The 23,453-nt window shown below is 53.0% G+C and overlaps 1 protein-coding gene across 1 annotated transcript in view; it reads right to left on the reverse strand.

Annotated features, from left to right (window-relative positions):
• Positions 1-3,097: 3,097 nt before the first annotated feature.
• The window catches only part of LOC140407753 (SPEG neighbor protein-like), a 56,481-nt gene continuing 36,125 nt past the window's right edge, over positions 3,098-23,453 (reverse strand). Inside the window, exons 3-5 of the mRNA XM_072495042.1 lie at positions 23,349-23,453; positions 8,965-9,106; positions 3,098-3,557 (exon numbers count right to left, since the gene is read on the reverse strand). The exon at positions 23,349-23,453 is cut by the window's right edge and continues 203 nt beyond it. Of these exons, the coding sequence (XP_072351143.1) occupies positions 3,419-3,557; positions 8,965-9,106; positions 23,349-23,453 (386 nt within the window). The 3' untranslated portion in view covers positions 3,098-3,418. The remainder of the gene's footprint in view (positions 3,558-8,964; positions 9,107-23,348) is intronic.

Here is a 23,453-nt window from a genome sequence, read left to right on the forward strand (position 1 = left end):
AGTTGGGTAAGACTGTACATACTGGTTCTGGCCACGTGCTGTGCTGGAAGGGTGATCCTGCTGAGAACCGTTGAAGCTTGTCGAATTGGTAACAGAATTGCTGCTCGCATAAATACCTGGCGATGGTGTGAAACTAGAACATTGCATCTGATAGGAATGTGCCGTCTGGCCAGGCTGGGGTGCAGCAAATCCTGGGCTGTAACTAAGGCATCCAGTCTGTAGTGCAGATTGTGCTTGCGGTAGTCCTCCTTCGGTCTTGATTCCATTAGTGGGCAATCCGTAGTGCTGGCCTGTTTGAGAATATGCTGCATAGACTGCTGGCTGCTGCCTGCCTGAATACTGGGTTTGTCCAGCATGAGCTGTCATTGGCTGCATTGCTGGTGTGGAAAAAATGTGTGGATATAGCTGTGGTGAATATTGGTGTATTCCTCTTGGACTGTGGCTGCTGTTTGTTATCACTGACCCAGTGTAATTGGTAAGTGATCCATCTCCTGTCGTTGTGGCATCTGCTGTCACCCTGAGCGTGCCATCACTGAGGTTGCGGCACTCCCTGTCTGGAGTAAAGTCCGGCTTACGTGAATCAGAGTCGGCGTTTGGTTGCTCCCCATCTGGAGTCTGGTCTGTTTTAACTGAGTCAGTGTTGGTTTGTTGATGCTCCCCGTCTGGAATCTTAGCAGGTTCACTGGAGTCAGCTGAGATTTCTTGAAGCTGCACGTCTGGAGTCGGAACATGCAGGAATGCATTGACTTGTGGAGAGGTTTGAGCGAATGAGGGTGGAAGTATCGTGGTGTCACCGAGTCACCAGTGGTCTCACAGTGATCGTCGAGTGCCTCTGACCACACTAGCTGAGGTCTGTCACTTTGCACATCTTGCATGGGAAGTGGGATGCTGTCGTCACTCGTCTCGCATACCGTGGGTAGAGCCTCAGTAACTGCTTGTTGTTCACTTGGGTGGGTAAATTGTCAGAGTCTTCATCTGGTGGTGCAACCAATGTGGGTGGACTGTCATTGTCTTGCTGTTGTCCTTCATTTGGGCTTGGACTGTCATCGTCGCTTTGTTCTTCACTGTAGCATGATAGACCGTCATGGTCGTCCTGCTGTGCACTGGAGCATGGTAGACTGTCATAGTCTTCTTGCTGTTTACTTGAGCATGGCAGACTTGCATCGTCTGCCGCTAGTTGGTCAGAGGAGGTTGCTAGACCCTCATGGTCTTGTTCCTACAAGGACTGCGCGTCGGAGTCTTGCTTTGTTTCTATCGTGGTGTCTGTCCACGAGCTCGCTGTGGAGGCTTGTGACACTGGGGTGACTTCTTGTTTGTGCAAGGACTGCGGTATGGAGTCTTGCGTGTCTTCTTTCGTAGAGTCGGGAACCCTGGGCGGTGCGTGGACCACGCTCTGTGTGGCAGCAGGCCGCTCTCTGTGGGCTTGTACCGCTCTCTGTCTCTTGGTTTCAGGCTGCAGCATCATCCTGCACTCACGAGTCGGGATGTCATATCTGCTGGACCGAAGATCCTCAAATCTGAAGAATTCGTCGTCGGGGTCGTCAATGTGCAACACATCTAGTTGCGGTTCGGATTTGGTCCTGGGGTAGCCTCCCAAGGTGAAAGGTTCGTCTGAGTCGTTGTCTTCTAGGACCATATCATCACTGTTTGCGTCGGAGCTGGCATTGGGCTCGCGAGGTCCAGAGAAAATGTAAAGGTCAGTATCGAAGTATTCAAGGTCGGAATCATCGGTTTGGGCGTAGGTAACCGCTTGTTGCAGGGTTCTTCGGAGGTTAATTTCATTTCCTGGTTCAATTTGAGGCATTGTGCTGTCATTCCAGGTGAAGGAAGTTTGTTTTACGACTTTAAAAGATTTTTTCTTTGATTTGGGACGTTTCCCCTTTAAATGGGCGTGGTCCGGGGCCTCTGACGTCATGACGCATGTGACATCATACGTAGGAAGCATTTGCACATGCGCAAATCGCTGTTCCTGCACTGGGGGCCGTTTTCGTAAGTGCGCATGCGCGGCGTCTCGCAACTGCGCAAGTGCAGTCCCTTTAGAAAGATGGCCGCCGATCAAAACTGTTCTCTGCTCCGGGATTTCGGCCTCGAGGTGAGTACTGGCGCTTCTCATACCGTTTTCAGCTGGTTGGAGTGTGTTTTCCTCACAGTATTTGCCGAATTTGTCCAGGACTGCCTGGAAGTCGCTCCTGTTTTGCCCTTTGGAAAACTTGAATTTTTAAAAGATTTCTTCTGCTCTGGCACCGGCGATGGTGAGGGGAAGCTCTGTTTTTTCAGCATCGGCCACGTCTTCTAGTTCGGCTGCTACCAGGAAGATTTCAAACTTTTGCCGGAATGCCCGCCAGTTTTCGCGGAGATCGCCGTGGCACTGGAGCCGCTGCGGAACCGGGATCTCGAACATCTTGCCTGGGTATTGTTGCTGGTTGTCACTGTACACTGAGGTATGGCTACATGGATTGAAACAGTTCAGTCCTGGTACCATGATTTGTTATGTTGTAGGTGTAACATAAGCGACCTCCTTGTGGTGCACTTGACAAAGGAAGGTTCAGACGTGGAGATAACTTCAACACGTTTATTAAACTATTTACACTTCTATTACTCGGGTTCGACACTACTGCTAATCCTACTATAGCTACCCAGACTGACTAACCAGTTGCTGCAATCCACGTGGTGGGTGTAATATTGAATCAACCCTGTGTCTGTACTCACTGACTGTCTCCACTGGAAAGAGGCAGATCATGTGTGTGGTGTCCTTTATATATGGGTTGGTGTAATGCCCCCCTGTGGTCGTGTCACCTCCTTGTGTATCATGAATGTCTATTGGTCGTGTCCCATCTAACTGATCTATTGGTTGAGTGTGTGTGTGTGTGATGTCTCCTGTGCTCCCTCTCGTGTCTAGCTAGCCTACATGCATTTACATTGATGCACATCATCACAGTCGGCACGGACTTGGAGGGCCGAAGGGCCTGTTCCTGTGCTGTACTATTCTTTGTTCTTTGTTCACACTCACACACACACAAATACTCACAGAAACACATATTCACACTCAAACACATCCACGTATTCACAAATGCTCAAACTAACACACAGAAAAATGTTCGTGAAACAGTTTTAAAATATTTATTTTAAACAAAAGCTCCGAGTTTGACACTGGTGAGTCTGTCAGAAGGGGAGGAATCAGGGTCCTGTTTTCCCCAACCGTCTGCGAGCCTCCAAACTGGGTCAGTAACCCGCGATAGTTTCTCTTGTTGTTCTGAGTCACAGAGCAGTGATCGCCGGGATTGGCAATGATTGGGGAGGCCGGACAGCTCAGCATTCGCTTTGGTTCTGGACACAGACAGGGGAACAGGGTGAGAGAGACAGGCAAAGACATGGAGAGAGAGAGAGAGAGAGAGAGAGAGATGGTGAACGGGTGAGATCAGATAACATCGACTCTGGCAAACGACTGATCCATTCCCAGACTGTTCTCCACGAAGACTTCATACTTTCCTGCGTCTGCCGCTGTGATGTGTTTGATTGTCAGGGTCGTGGTGTCTGATTGAATGTCATAGAACAGCCTGAGAGAGAGAGAGAGAGGTGGGGGAGAATTGAGTTCCTGTACGAGCCTCACAGTTTCTCCAGATCAGACGGATATACTCCAGTCCATCCTCCCGCTCAATTCATGCCACGTGTCCCCTGCAAGACCCCAGAATCTAATAGCACCGGAACAGGCTATTTGGCCCGTCATATCTGTGCTGTGTCAATGATAGAGCTATCCAAATACTCTCACTCTTCTGCTGTTTCCCCATAGTCCTGTGCATTTCCCCCCCCACCCTTCCCAGATTTATCCAATTGCCCTGTGTAAGTTATTATTGTATCTGCTTCCTCCACACTTTCAGGCAGCGCCGTCCAGATCGCGGGTTAACAACTCACTGCGCAAACCAAAATTCTCCTCCTCTCCCCCCTCTGGCTATTTTGCCACTTATTTTCAGGCCTTGCTGAGAAGGCCTGGGCCAGGGAAGACCTCAAGCTCTTTGGAACGTGCCTTTCAAAAATCAAAGTATCTCCTGAGATGTGGGAGTCGCTGGGTCAGCGGTTGCTGCCCACCCCCGGCTGGTGGTGAGAGGGTTTTGTTTTATTACTTTATGGGATGTCGGCATCTCCACCTGTCTGGATGAGCGCAGCTCCAACAACAGTCGAGAAGCTCGACACCATCCAGGACAAAGCAGCCCCGCTTGATTGCTCCTTCCACAAACATTCAAACCCTCCACCACCGACACACAGTAGCAGCCGTGTGCACCGTCTACAAGATGCACTGCAGTATCTCAACGAGGTTCCTTAGCACCTTCCAAACCCATGACTACTACCATCTAGAAGGACAAGGGCAGCAGATACCTGGGAACCCCACCACCTGGAGGTTCCCCTCCAAGTCACTCACCCACCCTGACTGGGAAATATATCGGCCGTTTCTTCACTGTCGCTGGGTCAACATCCTGGAACTCCCTCCCTAACAGCACTGTGGGAGTACCTACACCTCAGGGACTGCAGCGGTTCAAGAAGGCAGCTCGCCCCCCACCTTCTGAAGGGTAATTAGGGGTGGGCAATAAATGCGGGCCTAACCAGCGACACCCACATCCCGTAAATTAATTTTTAAATAACATTTCCCTCGAACTAAGTGTCTCGCTCGGCCATTTCAGAGGGCAGGTTCTGTGACAACTACGTTGGTGTGGGTCTGGGGTCACGTGCAGGCCAGACCGGGTCAGAGTGGGATATTTCCTTCCTTATAGGCCCAGATGGGTTTTAATGCCAATCTGGTAGTTTGAACCCATATCTGCTAAGCATTGGCCAAGGCCCCTGGATCACTAATCCAGTGAATACTGTGCCACTATCTCTCTGTCTCATCATCTGGTCTCTTGAAGGATTGACAAAGGAGTTGAGGGCACAACCTATGATGGGATCCTCCAGTCCTGCCCATGTTAATTTGAGCCATGATGCCGGCGTTGGACTGGGGTGGGCACAGTAAGAAATCTTACAGCACCAGGTTAACCTGGTATTAGAAGACTTCTCACGATGTTAATGGGGTTGTGTTGCCCTGCAGCCTTCGTCACCGGGCGTTGCCATCGGTGGGAGCCCTGCCGGCAAGGGGAAGGGGGTGGGAGCAGGAAAACTTTGGCCGCCCTTCCTGCCCCTCCCAGCCCACATCTTGATCTGACACAGCGCTTTGCACCTAGGCCCCAAAGTCCAATTCTCTGCTCCGTAGCTGGAATTCTCTTTGGCCAGTTCAGATTAGGGGTGCACTGGGGCAGTGCTTATGTTACTGGACTAGTCATCTAGACACGTGGGCCAATAACACAGAGAATGGGGGTGGGATTATCCGACCCCCCCCGCTGGGTCGGAGAATCCCCGGGGGGGTGGGGGGGCGGCGTGAATCCCGCCCCGACCCCAGCTGCCGTATTCTCCGCCGCCGTTTTTTGGGCGGGGGCGAGACTCATGCCACACAGGTCGGGGATCGTTGGCAGCCCCCCCCCCCCCCGGCAATTCTCCAGGCCCCAATGGGCCGAGCGGCCGTCCGTTTTTGGCCAGTCCCGCCAGCGTGGGTTAGGCATGGTCCCACACGGCGGGACCTGACAGGTAAGTTAGCGTAGGCGGTCCTCGCTGGGGCGCGGGTAATCCGACCCCGGGGGGGGGGGGGGGCGCCCACAATGGCCTTGCCCGCGATCGGGGCCCACCGATCTGCGGGCGGGCCTGCTCCGTGGGGGCACTTCCTTCTGCGCAGTCCCCTGTCGAGCTCCGCCATGGCCGGCGCGGAGAAGAGAACCCCCCCGCGCATGCACCAGAATACGACAGCCGATCTGCGCATGCGCGAGATCACGACGGCCGTTCCACGCATGCGCGAACTCGCGCAGTCCCTGCGGCGCCGGCTGGAGCGGTGCCAATGACTCCGGCATCCACCTAGCCCCCGAGACAGGTGAGAATTCCTCACCTTGGGGGCCCGTGGATGGCGGAGTCTTTGGCACGGCATGGGGAAATAGCCCCCGGAAGGGAGAATCTCGGCCTGGGGGTTCGAATCGCACCATGGCTTGGAGTTTGAGAATTAGCCTCGGGGTTCACTACTGGTTACTGTGACCATGAAAGTGTTGGATTGTTGCAAAGACCCATCTGGTTCAGTAATCTCTCTCTAGGGGAGGGAAACGTTTATCCTTTTAACCAGTCTGCTCCGTATGTGAGTTCAGGCCCACAGACATACGATCGACCCACAACCACACTCTGTAGTGGCTGAGCAAGCCACTCGCTTTTAATAAGACCATAAGACCATAAGACATAGGAGCGGAAGGCCATTCGGCCCATCGAGTCCACTCCACCATTCAATCATGGCTGATTTCAACTCCATTTACCCGCTCTCTCTCCATAGCCCTTAATTCCTCGAGAAATCAAGAATTTAATAAGACCAAGTTGTTCGGGAAACGCCAATGTCAGTGCCCCTTCACCACATAGACTGCAGCGGATTGGGGAAAGGATTCCACCAACCCCCCCACCCCAAGGGCAATAAATTATGGCCTCACCACTCAGACCCTGTGAACGAATGGGAACAAAAGTGCCCCAGAAACCTGTACTAGCAGAGAGTCAGGAGAAATAGGATTTGACATGGGCTCCTCGGCCTGCCGAGGCTGCTGGGCCACTTAGCATGATCGTGGCTGCTCACGATGATTAGCACTGCTGCCTCACAGCTCCAGGGTCCTGGGTTCGATTCCCGGCTTGGGTCACTGTCTGTGCGGAGTCTGCACGCCCTCCCCGTGTGTGCGTGGGTTTCCTCCGGGTGCTCCGGTTTCCTCCAAAACTATGGTCAATTGATGTAAAATGGAAATCTGCCGCCCTTACCCGGCCTGGTCTACTGTGACTCCAGCAATGGTGTTGACTCTTCACTGCCCCTGAAAGGCCCCAAGCGAGTCGCTCAGTCCCAGCACAGTTCGAGATGGACAACAAACACCGTGTGACAGGCCCACGTCCCATAAAATAACAAAGAACCCTCTCGTCACCAGCTCAGCGAGGAATTTCCAAAGGTGTAAACATTTCCCGGAATGAAATAAAAAATCTAATTCAGCCCTTTTAAATTATTGAGTACGAGTTGCCATGGAAACCAGTCAGTCCCAGAGACCCTCACTACCCTCACTATCCTGCCTCAGAGACCCTCACTATTCTGCCTCAGAGACCCTCACTATCCTGCCCCATAGACCCTCACCATCCTGCCTCAGAGACCCTCACTATATTCACTATCCTGCCCCAGAGACCCTCACTACCCTCACTATCCTGCCTCAGAGACCCTCACTACCCTCACTATCCTGCCTCAGAGACCCTCACTATCCTGCCTCAGAGACCCTCACTATCCTGCCTCAGAGACCCTCACCATCCTCACTATCCTGCCTCAGAGACCCTCACTACCCTCACTATCTTGCCCCAGAGACCCTCACTACCCTCACTATCCTGCCTCAGAGACCCTCACTATCCTCACTATCCTGCCTCAGAGACCCTCACTATCCTGCCTCAGAGACCCTCACTACCCTCACTATCCTGCCCCAGAGACCCTCACTATCCTCACTATCCTGCCTCAGAGACCCTCACTATCCTCACTATCCTGCCTCAGAGACCCTCACTACCCTCACTATCCTTCCCCAGAGACCCTCACTATCCTCACTATCCTGCCTCAGAGACCCTCACTACCTCACTATCCTGCCCCAGAGACCCTCACTATCCTCACTATCCTGCCTCAGAGACCCTCACTATCCTGCCCCAGAGACCCTCACTATCCTGCCCCAGAGACCCTCACTATCCTGCCTCAGAGACCCTCACTATCCTCACCATCCTGCCCCAGAGACCCTCACTACCCTCACTATCCTGCCCCAGAGACCCTCACTACCCTCACTATCCTGCCTCAGAGACCCTCACTATCCTGCCCCAGACACCCTCACTCTACTCACCATTATGCCTCAGAGACCCTCACTATCCTCGTTATCCTGCCTCAGAAACCCTCACTGTCCTTCCCCAGAGACCCTCACTATCCTGCCCCAGAGACCCTCACTATCCTGCCCCAGAGACCCTCACTATCCTGCCCCAGAGACCCTCACTGTCCTGCCCCAGAGACCCTCACTGTCCTGCCCCAGAGACCCTCATTATCCTGCCCCAGAGACCCTCACTGTCCTGCCCCAGAGACCCTCACTATCCTGCCCCAGAGACCCTCACTGTCCTGCCCCAGAGACCCTCACTATCCTGCCCCAGAAACCCTCACTATTCTCACTATCCTGCCCCAGAGACCCTCACTATCCTGCCCCAGAGACCCTCACTATTCTCACTATCCTGCCCCAGAGACCCTCACTATCCTGCCCCAGAGACCCTCAGTATCCTGCCCCAGAGACCCTCACTATCCTCACTATCCTCCCCAGAGACCCTCACTATCCTGCCCCAGAGACCCTCACTATCCTCACTATCGTGCCCCAGAGACCCTCACTATCCTCACTATCCTGCCCCAGAGACCCTCACTATCCTCACTATCCTCCCCAGAGACCCTCACTATCCTGCCCCAGAGACCCTCAGTATCCTGCCCCCGAGACCCTCACTATCCTCTCCAGAGACCCTCACTATCCTGCCCCAGAGACCCTCACTGTCCTGCCCCAGAGACCCTCACTATCCTCACTATCCTGCCCCAGAGACCCTCACTACCCTCACTATCCTGCCCCCGAGACCCTCACTATCCTCTCCAGAGACCCTCACTATCCTGCCCCAGAGACCCTCACTGTCCTGCCCCAGAGACCCTCACTATCCTCACTATCCTCCCCAGAGACCCTCACTATCCTGCCCCAGAGACCCTCAGTATCCTGCCCCAGAGACCCTCACTATCCTCACTATACTCCCCAGAGACCCTCACTATCCTGCCTCAGAGACCCTCACTATCCTCACTATCCTCCGAGCTCCAGTCTCAGGTGCTGTTACCTGTCATCTTCTTCGATGTCCTCACCGTCCTTGGCCCAGCCCACGTCGGGCTCCGGCTCCCCACTGATGTGTGCGACCAGCTTCACCACCTGGCCTGCTTTCACCTTCACACTGTCCGGCCCCTTCTTGATCTTACCCGGGACTGGAACGAGACAATCAGAGCGAGAGCAGTGTGACAATATGTATATTGTAACAATAACAAAGGGTTAACAAGTTACAGTAACTACAGCCAACCACTGGATGGCGCTCAAGCGCAGGCACGGGGATCACGCGATCCTCTTGATTCAGGGAGAAGGTTGTTAGGCGAGGTGGAGAATTGTCGTGTTATCTGAAGATCTGTAATTAGAATCATAGTTTTAATGAATCTGTAATCTTTTATATCTTATCAATAAAGTTGAATCTAGTGCGTTGTAGTGTACATAAATCAGCTTTGTTCACAACTCAGCTTGACGTTCTTTGTGAGACACTTTGAAGTCATCCTCGATCACACCAGCTCCTCGAGGGCAATTAGGGATGGGCAATAAATGCTGGCCGAGCCAGCGAGGCCCACGTCCTGGGAATTAAGAAGAAAACACTGTGCTGGACATCTTTGCCTTTCAATTCCATTCTGAAAGTTAGCATTGAATCTGCGTCCCTTCGCCTTTCAAGCAGCACCCTCCAGATCCACAAACTCACTGAGTTCACCGGAGTTTCAGCGTCCGAGCGGTGAGGGAGTGCGGCAGATTTTGATGGAATACAATGGGGGGGCTGCAAAGTAGCTCAGGGGGATGGTAGGTATGGGTGTGTTGAGGGATACACAGTTTGGGAGTGCCACAGTGTCATGGAAGTGTCCCTTTAAGAAATGCGTGTTTATCAAATGGCTTCAGTGATGTCATTGTGTGGGTGGAGCTGGGCGGTGGCTCCGGGTTTTACTTTCGCTTTGAGCTGGGATCTGGGTGTGGCGCTGAGCTTTCGGTTTATACTGTTGGAAGCTGGATTCAGACAAAGAAGGCTTCTCCTCTCTCTCTCTCTCTCTCTGTTTGCTAAAAGGTGTCCAGCTCTTTGTAGTATATATAAATGATTTGGAGGAAAATGTAACTGGTCTGATTAGTAAGTTTGCAGACGACACAAAGGTTGGTGGAATTGCGGATAGCAATGAGGACTGTCAGAGGATGCAGCAGGATTTAGATTGTTTGGAGACTTGGGCGGAGAGATGGCAGATGGAGTTTAATCCGGACAAATGTGAGGTAATGCATTTTGGAAGGTCTAATGCAGGTAGGGAATATACAGTGAATGGTAGAACCCTCAAGAGTATTGAAAGTCAAAGAGATCTAGGAGTACAGGTCCACAGGTCACTGAAAGGGGCAACACAGGTGGAGAAGGTAGTCAAGAAGGCATACGGCATGCTTGCCTTCATTGGCCGGGGCATTGAGTATAAGAATTGGCAAGTCATGTTGCAGCTGTATAGAACCTTAGTTAGGCCACACTTGGAGTATAGTGTTCAATTCTGGTCGCCACACTACCAGAAGGATGTGGAGGCTTTAGAGAGGGTGCAGAAGAGATTTACCAGGATGTTGCCTGGTATGGAGGGCATTAGTTATAAGGAGAGGTTGAATAAACTCGGTTTGTTCTCACTGGAACGAAGGAGGTTGAGGGGAGACCTGATAGAGGTATACAAAATTATGAGGGGCACAGACAGAGTGGATAGTCAGAGGCTTTTCCCCAGGGTAGAGGGGTCAATTACTAGGGGGCATAGGTTTAAGGTGCGAGGGGCAAGGTTTAGAGTAGATGTACGAGGCAAGTTTTTTACGCAGAGGATAGTGGGTGCCTGGAACTCGCTGCCGGAGGAGGTGGTGGAAGCAGGGACGATAGTGACATTTAAGGGGCATCTTGACAAATACATGAATAGGATGGGAATAGAGGGATACGGACCCAGGAAGTGTAGAAGATTGTAGTTTAGTCGGGCAGCATGGTCGGCACGGGCTTGGAGGGCCGAAGGGCCTGTTCCTGTGCTGTACAGTTCTTTGTTCTTTGTTCTTTGTATCACTTGATAATTTAAAAGTGATAACTGTTTCCTGGAAAGAATTCAAACCTACTGTTTTGGTAAAAGGGTTTTGCTGATATTGGATGTTGTTATCAAATTGAAACAGTTGAAAGGGAAGTTTTCAAGGGTTATATATATAAAGAACTGTAGCTGTGTGGGGGATTTATGTTTGTAGTTGATAAAATGCTTACTGTGTGTGTTTATAAAAATGTTAACTGAATTTGTAGAATAAACTTTGTTTTGTTTAAAAGTGTTTGAGGCCTCTGTTGAAGAACACCTGAAAGGCAGGGCCTTGTGCTCCCCATAACCAAAATCAATCAACAGTTGTAGGTCAGGTGAACTCCATGATATACTTTGGAGTTGTCTCAACCTTGGCCCATAACAACAGTTTGAGGGGAGTGAGTGAATGGAGGAGTCTCAGTGTGAGGGGAGAGTGAGGGAGGGGAGGAGTCCCACACCCAAGATAATAATAATCTTTATTATTGTCACAAGTAGGTTTACATTAACACTGCAATGAAGTTACTGTGAAAAGCCCACATTCCGGCGCCTGTTCGGGTACACAGAGGGAGAATTCAGAATGTCCAATTCACCTAACAAGCACGTCTTTCGGGATTTGTGGGAGGAAACGGGAGCACCCGGAGGAAACCCACGCAGACACGGGGAGAACGTGCAGACTCCGCACAGACAGTGACCCAAGCCGGGAATCTAATCCAGGTCCCTGGCACTGTGAGTACCAGTGCTAGCCACTGTGCTACCTTGCCGGACCTTGGCGGAGAGCTCCGAGGAGGCCCCCATTGAGGCGTCACAGCTGTCACCCCCACCCTCCCCCAGCACAGAGACACACACACCTCGGTGGGTGACATTAGTGGTCAGGCTTCTGGGGCACAATCTGGTGCGCGCCACACCGTCGCTGATACACACCAGGTGGAGGCAGGAATAACCAAGGGAGACGGCAGTCGGAGTTCTGCTGGAGTCCCAGGACTCAGCTGAGTCCCAGTCAGGTGCTGAGCCTCCGTCGGGGTCCTCCCAGAGCTGATGCCGATTCTCGGACACGGCCGGGAGATTCAGGAGGGGATGTAAGCGACTCTTCAATGGGTCCATAGCCGATTGGAGGAGTCCCAAAGGCTACAGGCGCAGGAGATGTCGCCGGCAATGCGTGGCACCGAGGCCAACGCTGCCGGGGTAGTGGAGAGCCTGAAGCGTGAAATCAGCGTCTGATGCACTATCAATGACAACGAGGCGAGAGTAGAGAGTAATCGAGGCTTTATTACACAGAGATGTGTGGCCTCCGACAGCTGCTACTGAAATGGCTGCAGCTCGGAGAGCACACACATTTATACTCCGCCTTGTGGGCGGAGCCAGCAGGCAGGGATCTGCCCCCGTACCTGTAGTACCGTATTACATCTCGTATGTGATATATCCAACAGTGGTGATTACCACAGCGTCTTGAGTGGTGGCATCCAAGGCATGGCTCAGTCTGTGACCACCACGGCTGAGGGCCGTGAAATCATGCCCCACTCGCTGAGGGGCGTGTCCCGGATGCAGGTGGACATTGCTGAGGCGCCCCAGAGCATGGCGCCCAGTCACTGAGGGACCATCGCTGAGAGGGTCAGCACCCTGGAGCAGACAATAGGGGGCCGCCAGGACTGGCAGAGCCAGATGACTGCGAGGCCTCTGGAGCTCACACCAGCTGCCCCTCCGTCCCATGGAGACCACCCCCCCCCCCCCCCCCCCCCCAATCACCCAGGGCCCTATGGTCACTGTCAAGGAGGAAGAAGAGCTGGAGGCCAACCCGGGGCCTGTCACCAGGGAGTCTCCACCCCCCCCTCAGCGGGTGGCACGGTGAAGCCAGTGACACTGATAGGCCAGGCCAGGGCCCTCTGGCTCCAGGTCCTCCACGGGATGTCCGCCAAGGGTATCACAGGGCACGAAGGCAGCTGGCCGCCTCCCCCTCTCTTGTGCATCCTGGGGACACACCTGGACGTAGCAGTACAACACGAACGATCATTGGGTTGGATTGGATTTGTTTATTGTCACGTGTATCGAGGTACAGGGAAAAGTATTTTTCTGCGAGCAGCTCATCGGATCATTAAGTACATGAGAAGATGAAGAAGAGAGGATCACTGAGTGGGCGCGGGGGGGGGGGATCAACATCTGTCGCTCAGGGGAATGGTCATATCAAATGTGCACAATTAAAATATGCCGCAGCTGATACATGCAACATCTCTGTCAAGTTAATCTTCCCAATGGGCCTGCCTGGACCCCCCCCCCCCCCTGTTGCCCCCCGCTCCTCCCCCCCCCCCCACACCTGGGCACAGTGCTGGAGGACCTCAAGCCCCTGATGCAGACCCCGTACAGGGCATGGGCGTGATTGCGCTGACAGGAGCCAGACTCTGACATAAACACGAGGAGCGCCAGAGCTAACCTCGCAGCGAGTGGTCATCGCTCTCCCGCCTCGGATACTGACCCACCGACAATGCCGACACAGGCCCATCACCCTGGGGTTAAGTTGCACAGAGCCTCGGAGGGGAACGGGGTAGTTGGGCTGGAGGGCGGGAGGGCGGGGGGGGCTGGGGAGGCACGGGGAGATTGGGAGGTTGGAGAACGGAGGGAGTAGGAAGGAAGGAAATGGGTGGGAAGGAGGGGAGTGGGGGAGGGGGGAAACGAGGGATTAGAGTTGGGATTGGATGGAAGGGAGGATGGGGATGGAGGATTAGGGGGATTCAAGGGAAGAGGGGATGGGGGAAAGAGAGATTGGGGGCTCCGTATGGACTCGCCTGAGTACGATCCTCCTAGTTGAGAGGGCAGAGCCACCCCTTAAGCCAGGGGCCTCTGGGACATAAAAACCTTGGCCCAAGTGTAGGGTGGTCACAGGAGACTTCCAGGAGGAGGAGGTGTAATATGATAGGTTTAATAAATTGGAGTTTTCTTACAGTTATCGCTCCCGAGTGGTCGCTTGCCTGGGACTTACACTGGCGACGAGGGTAAAGGGGAGCTGCAGGAGACACCATTTCCTGTGGACCAGGCCCACCTCAACTAGGCCTCAGGAGGCCCCCGTCCAGGCTGTGGCTAAGCCACTAATCGGGAGGTTCGAGGCGTTTGACGGCGGGATGTGATGTTGGACACAATATATCGAGCAAATGCGCTGCGTTTTTGGCTCAACAACACCATTGGCGACGAGAGAGAAATGGTGACCCTCCCCGTGGTCTGCGGGGTAGACACCTCCACCATCATCAAGAGTTTAACTTTTCCGGATTCGCCCGGCACCCGCCATTTTGTGGAATTGGTTGCCTTGGCAACAAGCATTTTGATCCTAAGCCGCCGCTGATAGTTCGCCATTTTCCCTCTCACAGGGCCCCGTTTCCAGAAACCCGCCGAGTTCTGTGAGTTCGGCCCAACCTTGTCCGAGGCGCTCAGAGACCGGTTGGTCTGCAGCACCCGCGATGCGGCTACCGCAGAACGCTTAACCCGGGAGGGCGCAGAGCGCGGAGTCCAGGAGCTCCGAGGAATGGCCGTCCTCGACCTCGGGCGCCCGGCTGGATTCGAAGTGCCCCCCCCCTTCCTGTGCTGCAGTTCAGGACTCCCACCATTGGCGGCGCACTCCTCAAAACCCTGACCAGCGCCAGCATTTTCCCGGCGAGAGGAACCGTCACCCCCCCCTCACTGAAGACCCCCGATCTACGGGATGGACACACCGGCACCCAGAGAAACCGGCGGAATGGGCGCCTGTGGGGAAGCCCACCCACCCACCGTTACCCCCAACCCCCCCAATTTCGCGGAAGACCAGGCGGTGGGGGCCCACCACCTTTACTGTATCTCGGCACCACGGGTGGCACCCATCCAGGTGATGTCCGGATTAACGGCTTCCCCATCCACGTGGAGCTCGATCCGGGGCCGTGGTCTCAGTGATCAGCCGCTGGATGTACGGCCGCATCCACTCGGGCATCCGCGGTTTGGCATTGCGAGACACTGATGCGTGGCTGGCAACATATATGGGGGTGCCTTTGGAGATGACGGGCACCTCGGTACCCCAGGACACAGTCAGCAAACCTACCATTGGTGGTAGAGAAAGGTTCAGGCCCCAGTTTTCTGCGTCAGAACATAGAACATACAGTGCAGAAGGAGGCCATTCGGCCCATCGAGTCTGCACTGACCCATTTAAGTCCTCATTTCCACCTTATCCCCGTAACCCAATAACCCCTCTTAACCTTTTTGGACACTCAGGGCAATTTATCACAGCCAATCCACCTAACCTGCACGTCTTTGGACTGTGGGAGGAAACCGGAGCCCCCGGAGGAAACCCACGCACACACGGGGAGAACGTGCAGACTCCGCACAGACAGTGACCCAGCGGGGAATCGAACCTGGGACCCTGGAGCTGGTCAGGATTGGCTGAAACGCCTCCAGCTGGACAGGCAACAAACTTGCCGTATGTACCGTGATGGGCCGGACGCGGTATTGGCGTGTTTTCGGGGTGTTTCACAGTATAGGTGCCAGCCGAGGAGCGTCAGCCAAGATTCCAGTGGACCCTGAAGGCCAGCCATGATATTTTCGGGCCCGTCCTGTCCCCTACGCACTGAAGCCAAAGATAGATGCAGAATTGGACCGCCTGCAACAGTTAGGGATCACCCGGTGCAGTTTGCAGATTGGGCTGCGCCGGTTGTGCCAGTCATGAAGCCTGACGGCTCTGTCCACCACTGTGGGGATTATAAGGTGATGATAAATTGGGCATCCTGTTTGGGCCGTTACCTGGTGCCCAGGATTGAGGACCTGTACGCACAGCTCCGCGGAGGGTGTACCTTCACCAAGCTCGACATGAGCCACGCTTATCTACAATTGGTTTTGGACGCGGCTTCATGGCAATAAGTGACCAGAAACACGCCCAGGGGTCTGTACAAGGACACGTACACCACATTGCCCTTCAGAGCCTCCTCCGCAATGTGCCATTTTTCAGCGAGTAATGGAGAAAATTCGCCAACGATTTCCGCAGGCCATGGTTTTCCTGGACGGCGTGTTGATCACCGATTCATCCGACCGGGAACGGATGAGGAACCTGGAGGACATGGTGCACCATTTCGAGGCAGTCGAGGTCTGCCTACGGTGCGAAAAGCGAGCATTCCACACGAAAGAGGTGGTCTGGTTAGGTCACAGGGTGGACAGGAATGGCTTGCACCCAGTGGGCAACAAGGTGCGAGGAATCCAGCAGCGCCCGTGCCAAAGGATCCGACGGAATTCCGCTCCCTCTTGAGCCTCATAAACTATTACAGCAGGTTCATTCCCAATTTGGCGACTGTGTTGGACCCGCTGCAGTTATTGTTTCAGGAAGGGCCAACGATGTTCCTGGGACCTGGCTTTTGACAAAGTGAAGCAGCAGCTATTATCGCCGTGCCTGCTGACTCATTTTGACCCCTCCAAGCCCTACGGCATCGGGGCGGTTCTGGCGCACCGTGCGGATGACGGAACGGAACGGCTCATTGCGTTTGCTTCACGCACCCTGGTGGCAGCGGAGCAGAACCACCCACAAATCGAAAGGGAAGCTTGGAGTTGTTTTTTGGGCCAAGTGATTCCACCAGCATGTCTATGGGCAGACATTCACAGTCCATATGGACTGCAAGCCCCTGCTGGGGTGGTTCAAGGAAGATAGGGCAATTCCCCCCCATGGCACCCGCCCGCATTCAGTGCTGAGCTCTGCCCCTGGTGGCGAACGAATACGTGTTGGAACACCATCCGGGAATGAAGATCCTGCCCACGGACGGCCTCAGCCGACTCCCGTTCTCGACGCCTGCCGCGTCAGGCGAGGAAATTGCAGCGTTACATTTTGTGGACTCCTTTATAGTTACGCGGCCCAGGTAAAGACATGGGCACAGGCGGACCCATTGCTGGCCAGGGTCCGCCGCAGAGTGCTGGAGGATCTGTGCACTTTCACCTCGAAGGAGGCCGAGCTCAGAGTGGAGGGTGGCATCCTGGTGGGAGGCTCCCGAGCACGGCCAGGGAGAAATCCTGCGAAACCTTCGCGGCGGACACCGGGGTGTCTCCAGGATGTCCCAGAGTTATGTACGATGGCCCAGGATAGACGCAGACACCCAGACTTCAACAAAACAATGTTCACGGTGCCAGGAGCTCCTCCCTGCAGCTCAACTCCATCCATGGGGATGGCTGGTCCCGCCGCCGTGTAGATTCTGCACCACCTTTCCAAGGAGAAATGTATCTGATTATCGCCGACGCACAATCAAAATGGACGGACGTCCACCGCATGACCACGACGACATCGCGGGACAGCCCTGAGCAGCTCAGGCAAACCTTTAATGTCCACGGACGTCCCGAGGTGTCGGACAACGGCACGGCTTTTTCGAGTATGGAATTCACCGACTTTCGAAAGCAAAACGGGGCTTGTCATGTACGGACCGCACCGTAGCACCCGCCGTCCACCAGATTGGCCGAACGGGCAGTGTGGACATTCGAGCTCGACACGCGGAGTCAGACCTCGGGGTCTCCGGAGGTCGACCTCGCCGGTTTCCTTTATTATTCCAGGACCACACCGCACACTGCCACCGGAGTGTCACCCTCGGAACCGTTAATGGAACGTCGGCTGCGGCTGCGGCTGGGCCTTGTCTTGCCAGACATCGGACGGAGATCTGCGACCAGCAGGAACACGTTGAGACGCAGCGAACCAGACCCGTCAGGGAATTTGTAGCGGGCGACGCCGTTTACATTGAAACTTCGCCGATGGGGCTTTGCGGTTGCCGGGGACGGTGCCAAAGTGATAGGGGCTGGTCTCGTACTCGGTACGGGTACAAGGTGAAGAATCGAACCGGCTCGTGGACCATCACCGCAGCCGAACCTTACAGATGCTGGAGGACGAATCAAAGCCCCCACGATTGGGGGTGCCCCTCCCCCCTCCGGAGCAGCCACCTGTGATATCCGGAGGGGCAGATGAGCCCCTCGATGCGGAGGTGCGGGAGGTTGACTAGTCCGGACCCAGAACAGCGGGGGTTCGAGGGACAGCCCGGAGTGGAGTGGATGAAGAGTCTCCCACTCCTGTTGTTGATATGGATCACATACGGGCAGCACGGTAGCACAGTGGTTCGCACTGTGGCTTCACAGCGCCAGGGTCCCAGATTCGATTCCCCGCTGGGTCACTGTCTGTGCGGAGTCTGCACGTTCTCCCCGTGTCTGCGTGGGTTTCCTCCGGGTGCTCCGGTTTCCTCCCACAGTCCAAAGACGTGCAGGTTAGGTGGATTGGCCGTGATAAATTGCCGTTCGTGTCCAAAAACATTAGGAGGGGTTATTGGGTTACGGGGATAGGGTGGAAGTGAGGGCTTAAGTGGGTCGGTGCAGACTCGATGGGCCGAATGGCCTCCTTCTTCACTGTATGTTCTGTGTGTGGTGATGTGCATCACTGTAAATACATGTAAGCTAGACAGACACTAGAGGGAGCACCAGAAACATCACACACACACACTCAACCAATAGATAAGTTAGATAGGAGGCGACCAATGGACATTCACGATACACAAGGAGGTGACACGACCACAGGGGGGCATTACACCAACCCATACATAAAGGACACCACACACATGATCAGCCCCCTTCGCCCAGTGGAGACAGTCAGTGAGGAGAGGCACAGGGTTGATTCATTATCACACCCACCACGTGGAAGACAGCAGCTGGTTAGTCAGTTTAGGTAGCTACAATAGGATTAGCAGTAGTGTCGAACTCAAGTTATAAAAGTGTACATAGTGTAAATAAATGAGTTGAAGTTATTTACACGTCTCGACCTTCCTTGACAAATGCAACACGAGGAAGCCGCTTATGTTACAAAGGAAACATAACAAAACATGGTACCAGTAGCGAACTCCTTAAATCCAGATAGCCATACCTCAGCGTACAGTGACAACCAGCAGTACCCAGGCAAGATGTACGGGCTCCCGGTTCCGCAGCAGCTCCAGTGCCACGGCGATCTCCGCGGAAACTGGCAGCGATTCCGGCAAACGTTTGAATTCCTCCTGGTGGCAGCCGAACTTAAGTACCTGGCCGATGATGAAAAAATAGAGCTTCTCCTCACCATCGCCGGTGCAAGAGCAGAAGAAATCTTTAAAAAATTCAAGTTCTCCAAGGGGCAAAACAGGAGCGACTTCCAGGCAGTCCTGGACAAATCCGGCAAATACTGTGAGGAAAACACACTCCAATCGGCAAGGAAAGGTAAGAGAAGCGCCAGTACTCACCTCGAGGCCGAAATCCCGGACCAGAGAGCGATTTGGGTCGAGGTCAGCGGCCATCTTGCTAAAGGGACTACATTAGCGCAGTTGCGCGAGAAGTGTGCAGAACCGGAAGGTTCGTTTGCGCATGCGCGAGACGCCATGCATGCGCAATCAAGAAAACGACCATCGATAAAGGAACATCGATCTGCGCATGCGCAATCGCTTCCGACATGCTACGTCACGCGCGTCATGACGTCAGAGGCCCCAGACCGCACCAATTTAAAGGGGAAACGTCCAAAATCAAAGAAAAAATCTCTTAAAGCTGTAAAACAACCTTCCTTCACCTGGAATGACAGCACAATGCCTCAAATTGAACCAGGAAATGAATTTAACCTCTGAAGAACCCTGCAACAAGCAGTTACCTACGCACAAACCAATGATTCCGACCTCGAATACTTCGATACCGACCTTTACAGTGTTTCGGGACCTCACGAGCCCAATGACAGCTCCATGGCCCTAGACGACTACGACTCGGACGAACCTTTCGTGTTGCACATTGGCGACCCCCGCATTGAATCCGACGCAGATGCGGATTCATTTTTCGGATTTGAGGATCTTCAACCCAGCAGATATGACGTCCCCACTCATCAGTGCAGGATGATGCTGCAGCCTGAAATTAAGAGATAGAAAGCGGGATAAGCCCACGGAGAGCGCCCTGCTGCCACACAGAGCGTGGTCCACGTCCCGCTCAGGGTTCCCGACTCTACGAAAGAAGACACGCAAGACTCCACACCGCAGTTCTTGCAGGAACAAGACTTGACTCCAGTGTCACAAGACTCCACAGCAAGATCGTGGACAGACTCCACAATTGCAGAAACGCATGACTCCGATGCGCAGTCCTTGCAGGAACAAGACCATGAGGGTCTAGCAACCTCCTCTGACCAACCAGCGGCAGACGATGCAAGTCTGCCATGCTCACGTAAACAACAAGAAGGCTATAACAGCCTACCACACTCCACTGCACAGCAGGACGACCATGACGGTCTATCATGCTACAATGAAGGGCACAGCGCTGATGACTGTTCAAGCCCAAATGAAGACAAGCCAAAGGAATCGCCTCTTCCAAGCCCGAAGAAAAAAGGATTATGCGCTGACCTTCAGGATCATTCTAGCCGAAGAGATATTAATAATGTTGCACAGTCACAGAAGGATGCTGAGGATTTGCTAAAGAAATTGCTTGTATATCTAACTTCCAAGGAGCAGACTGAAATTTGCCATTGCTTTAGTACGGATCAAAAAAATGGACAAGACATTGATCCTCATTTAATGGAAATAACACAACCTGAATCATATGTACAGCAGGGACAACTGTCTCCCTTCAACACAAAACCGCCAAGTCCCAACTGCAGAGACCAGCAGTTAGTCAGTAATGACTCTTCAACCCCTGATGGGGATATTAATCGCATTGAACCTCTGCACACTGCACTGATAAATGAGCAGAACACTGGAGCAAGAATCCTGAGGACACAGACATCGAGTAGCCAGATAAAGCACTTAAAACCCGCAGCAGTTTCAAGTGAACCAATTGTGCTTTCCAGTGATGGTGAAGATGCAGATAAGGTCGACTCGATTATCCATTGTACCACACTAACCCCAGTGATTAAGCATTTATGTCTGGGGAGTAGAATGTGGGCAATTGAGAACAGTAAAAGAGAGACTGTGACTATGCCAGTCCCAGCAAAACCAGAGCCAGAGACTATGAAGGCATGTACATTAGAAAAGGATGCATATGAAGTAACTGAGAAGAAAATTGAAACGGACTGTTCTTTGGAAACTAGTACAATGATGAAAGAAACATTGGATCTAACATTTGATGCCCTACATATGGGAGAAATTGAGGGAAATGAACAAGGTTCTGTAATGTCTGGGGGAAGATTTAAAATTCCAAAGAAGAAAAGCCCAAATGAAGGACAACGGCAAGACAATGACAGTCCACCCACATTGTTTGCACCACCAGATGAAAACTCTGACAATTTACCCAACCCAAGTGAACAACAAGCAGCTACTGAGGCTCTACCCACGGTATGTGAGACGAGTGACGACAGCATCCCACTTCCCATGCAAAAGGTGCAAAGTGACGGACCTCAGCTAGTGCGTACAGAGGCACTCAACGATCACGGTGAGACCACTGGTGACTCCGGTGACACCACACTACTTCCACCCTCAATTGCTCGAACCTCTCCACAAGTCAATGCATTCCTGCATGTTCCGACTCCAGACGTGCAGCTTCAAGAAATCTCAGCTGACTCCAGTGAACCTGCTAAGACTCTGGACGGGGAGCATCAACAAAAAACAGACCAGACTCCAGATGGGGAGCAACCAAACGCCGACTCTGATTCACGTAAGCCGGACTTTACTCCAGACAGGGAGTGCCGCAACCTCAGTGATGGCACGCTCAGGGTGACAGCAGATGCCACAACGACAGGAGATGGATCACTTAACAATTACACTGGGTCAGTAATAACAAACAGTGGCTACAGTCCAAGAGGAATACACCAATAGTCACCACAGCTATATCCACACATTTTTTCCACACCAGCAGTGCAGCCAATGACAGCTCATGCTGGACAAACCCAGTATTCAGGCAGGCAGCAGCCAGCAGTCCATGCAGCATATTCTCAAACAGGCCAGCACTACGGATTGCCCACTAATGGAATCAAGACCGAAGGAGGACTACCGCAAGCGCAATCTGCACTACAGACTGGATGCCTTAGTTACTGCCCAGGATTTGCTGCACCCCAGCCTGGCCAGGCGGCACATTCCTATCAGATGCAAGGTTCTAGTTTCACACCATCACCAGGTATTTATGCGAGCAGCAATTCTGTTTCCAATTCGACAAGCTTCAACGGTTCTCAGCAGGATCACCCTTCCAGCACAACATGTGGCCAGAACCAGTATGTACAGTCTTATCCAACTTCAACATCTGGCACATCCATGACCTCGAATGATACTGTTGATGGTACCTCTTCAACGTCAACACCTTATCAGCTACAAGATGCCATCCGACAGCAGCATCACAAACATCGAAAAAGAAAAAAGAAAAAGACTCCAAAGTGGACAGCGCAGTGATTCGACCACTTCTTGGTTCCTGTTGATGGTGTCCATAACCAAGAGAGACATTTGACCATGATGATTGATGGTTTATGGACTCACACGAATGATTTGGACTTATTGTTTAATCACCGTTCCCATGACTTGTATATACCTTACCTTCTCTACCTGTTCTTTGTTCAGTTTTTCTTAAAGTGTACAGAAAATATGAACATATAAAAAGGGGGGGATGTGGTGATGTGCATCACTGTAAATACATGTAAGCTAGACAGACACTAGAGGGAGCACCAGAAAAATCACACACACTCACTCAACCAATAGGTAAGTTAGATAGGAGGCGACCAAAGGACATTCACGATAGACAAGGAGGTGACACGACCACAGGGGGGCATTACACCAACCCATACATAAAGGACACCACACACATGATCTGCCCTTTGGCCAGTGGAGACAGTCAGTGAGGAGAGGCACAGGGGTGATTCATTATCACACCCACCACGTGGAAGACAGCAGCTGGTTAGTCAGTTTAGGTAGCTACAATAGGATTAGCAGTAGTGTCGAACTCAAGTTATAAAAGTGTACATAGTGTAAATAAATGAGTTGAAGTTATTTACACGTCTCGACCTTCCTTGACAAATGCAACACAAGGAAGCCGCTTATGTTACAAAGGAAACATAACGAAACACTGTGTTCTGTATATCGGACTTGGGGGTGGGGCTATGGGTGGGTGGGTGGAAGACCCCGACCGGAGGCCGGGTTCTGCATCCTCAGAGTTCCTGTGGTCTCACCTGAGTACGATCTCCCTGGATGAGGGGTGGAGCCCCCCCTACAAACCAGGGGCCTCTGGGACATAACTACCCCAGCCCGAGTGTGGGCCGGACACGGGAACACTTCGGGCAGCAACAGGTGTAATAGGTTTAATGAATTGGAGTTTTCTTACAGTCATCACTTTTGAGAGGTCGCTCGCCTGGGACCTTACAGAGACGAGATGAGCAACCTTTGGGAACACACAAAGAAGAGATTCAGAGGGAGATACGACATCTCTTTACCTTCAATAATGATCTTCGCAGAGTCTGAGGTTTCCCCAAAGGTGTTGCTGATTGTGACGGTGTATTTTCCTAGGTCAGATAGTAACCCGTCCCTAACCACCAACG

This window comes from Scyliorhinus torazame, chromosome 2 (assembly GCF_047496885.1).
Source record: "Scyliorhinus torazame isolate Kashiwa2021f chromosome 2, sScyTor2.1, whole genome shotgun sequence".
Taxonomy (NCBI): Eukaryota; Metazoa; Chordata; class Chondrichthyes; order Carcharhiniformes; family Scyliorhinidae; genus Scyliorhinus; species Scyliorhinus torazame.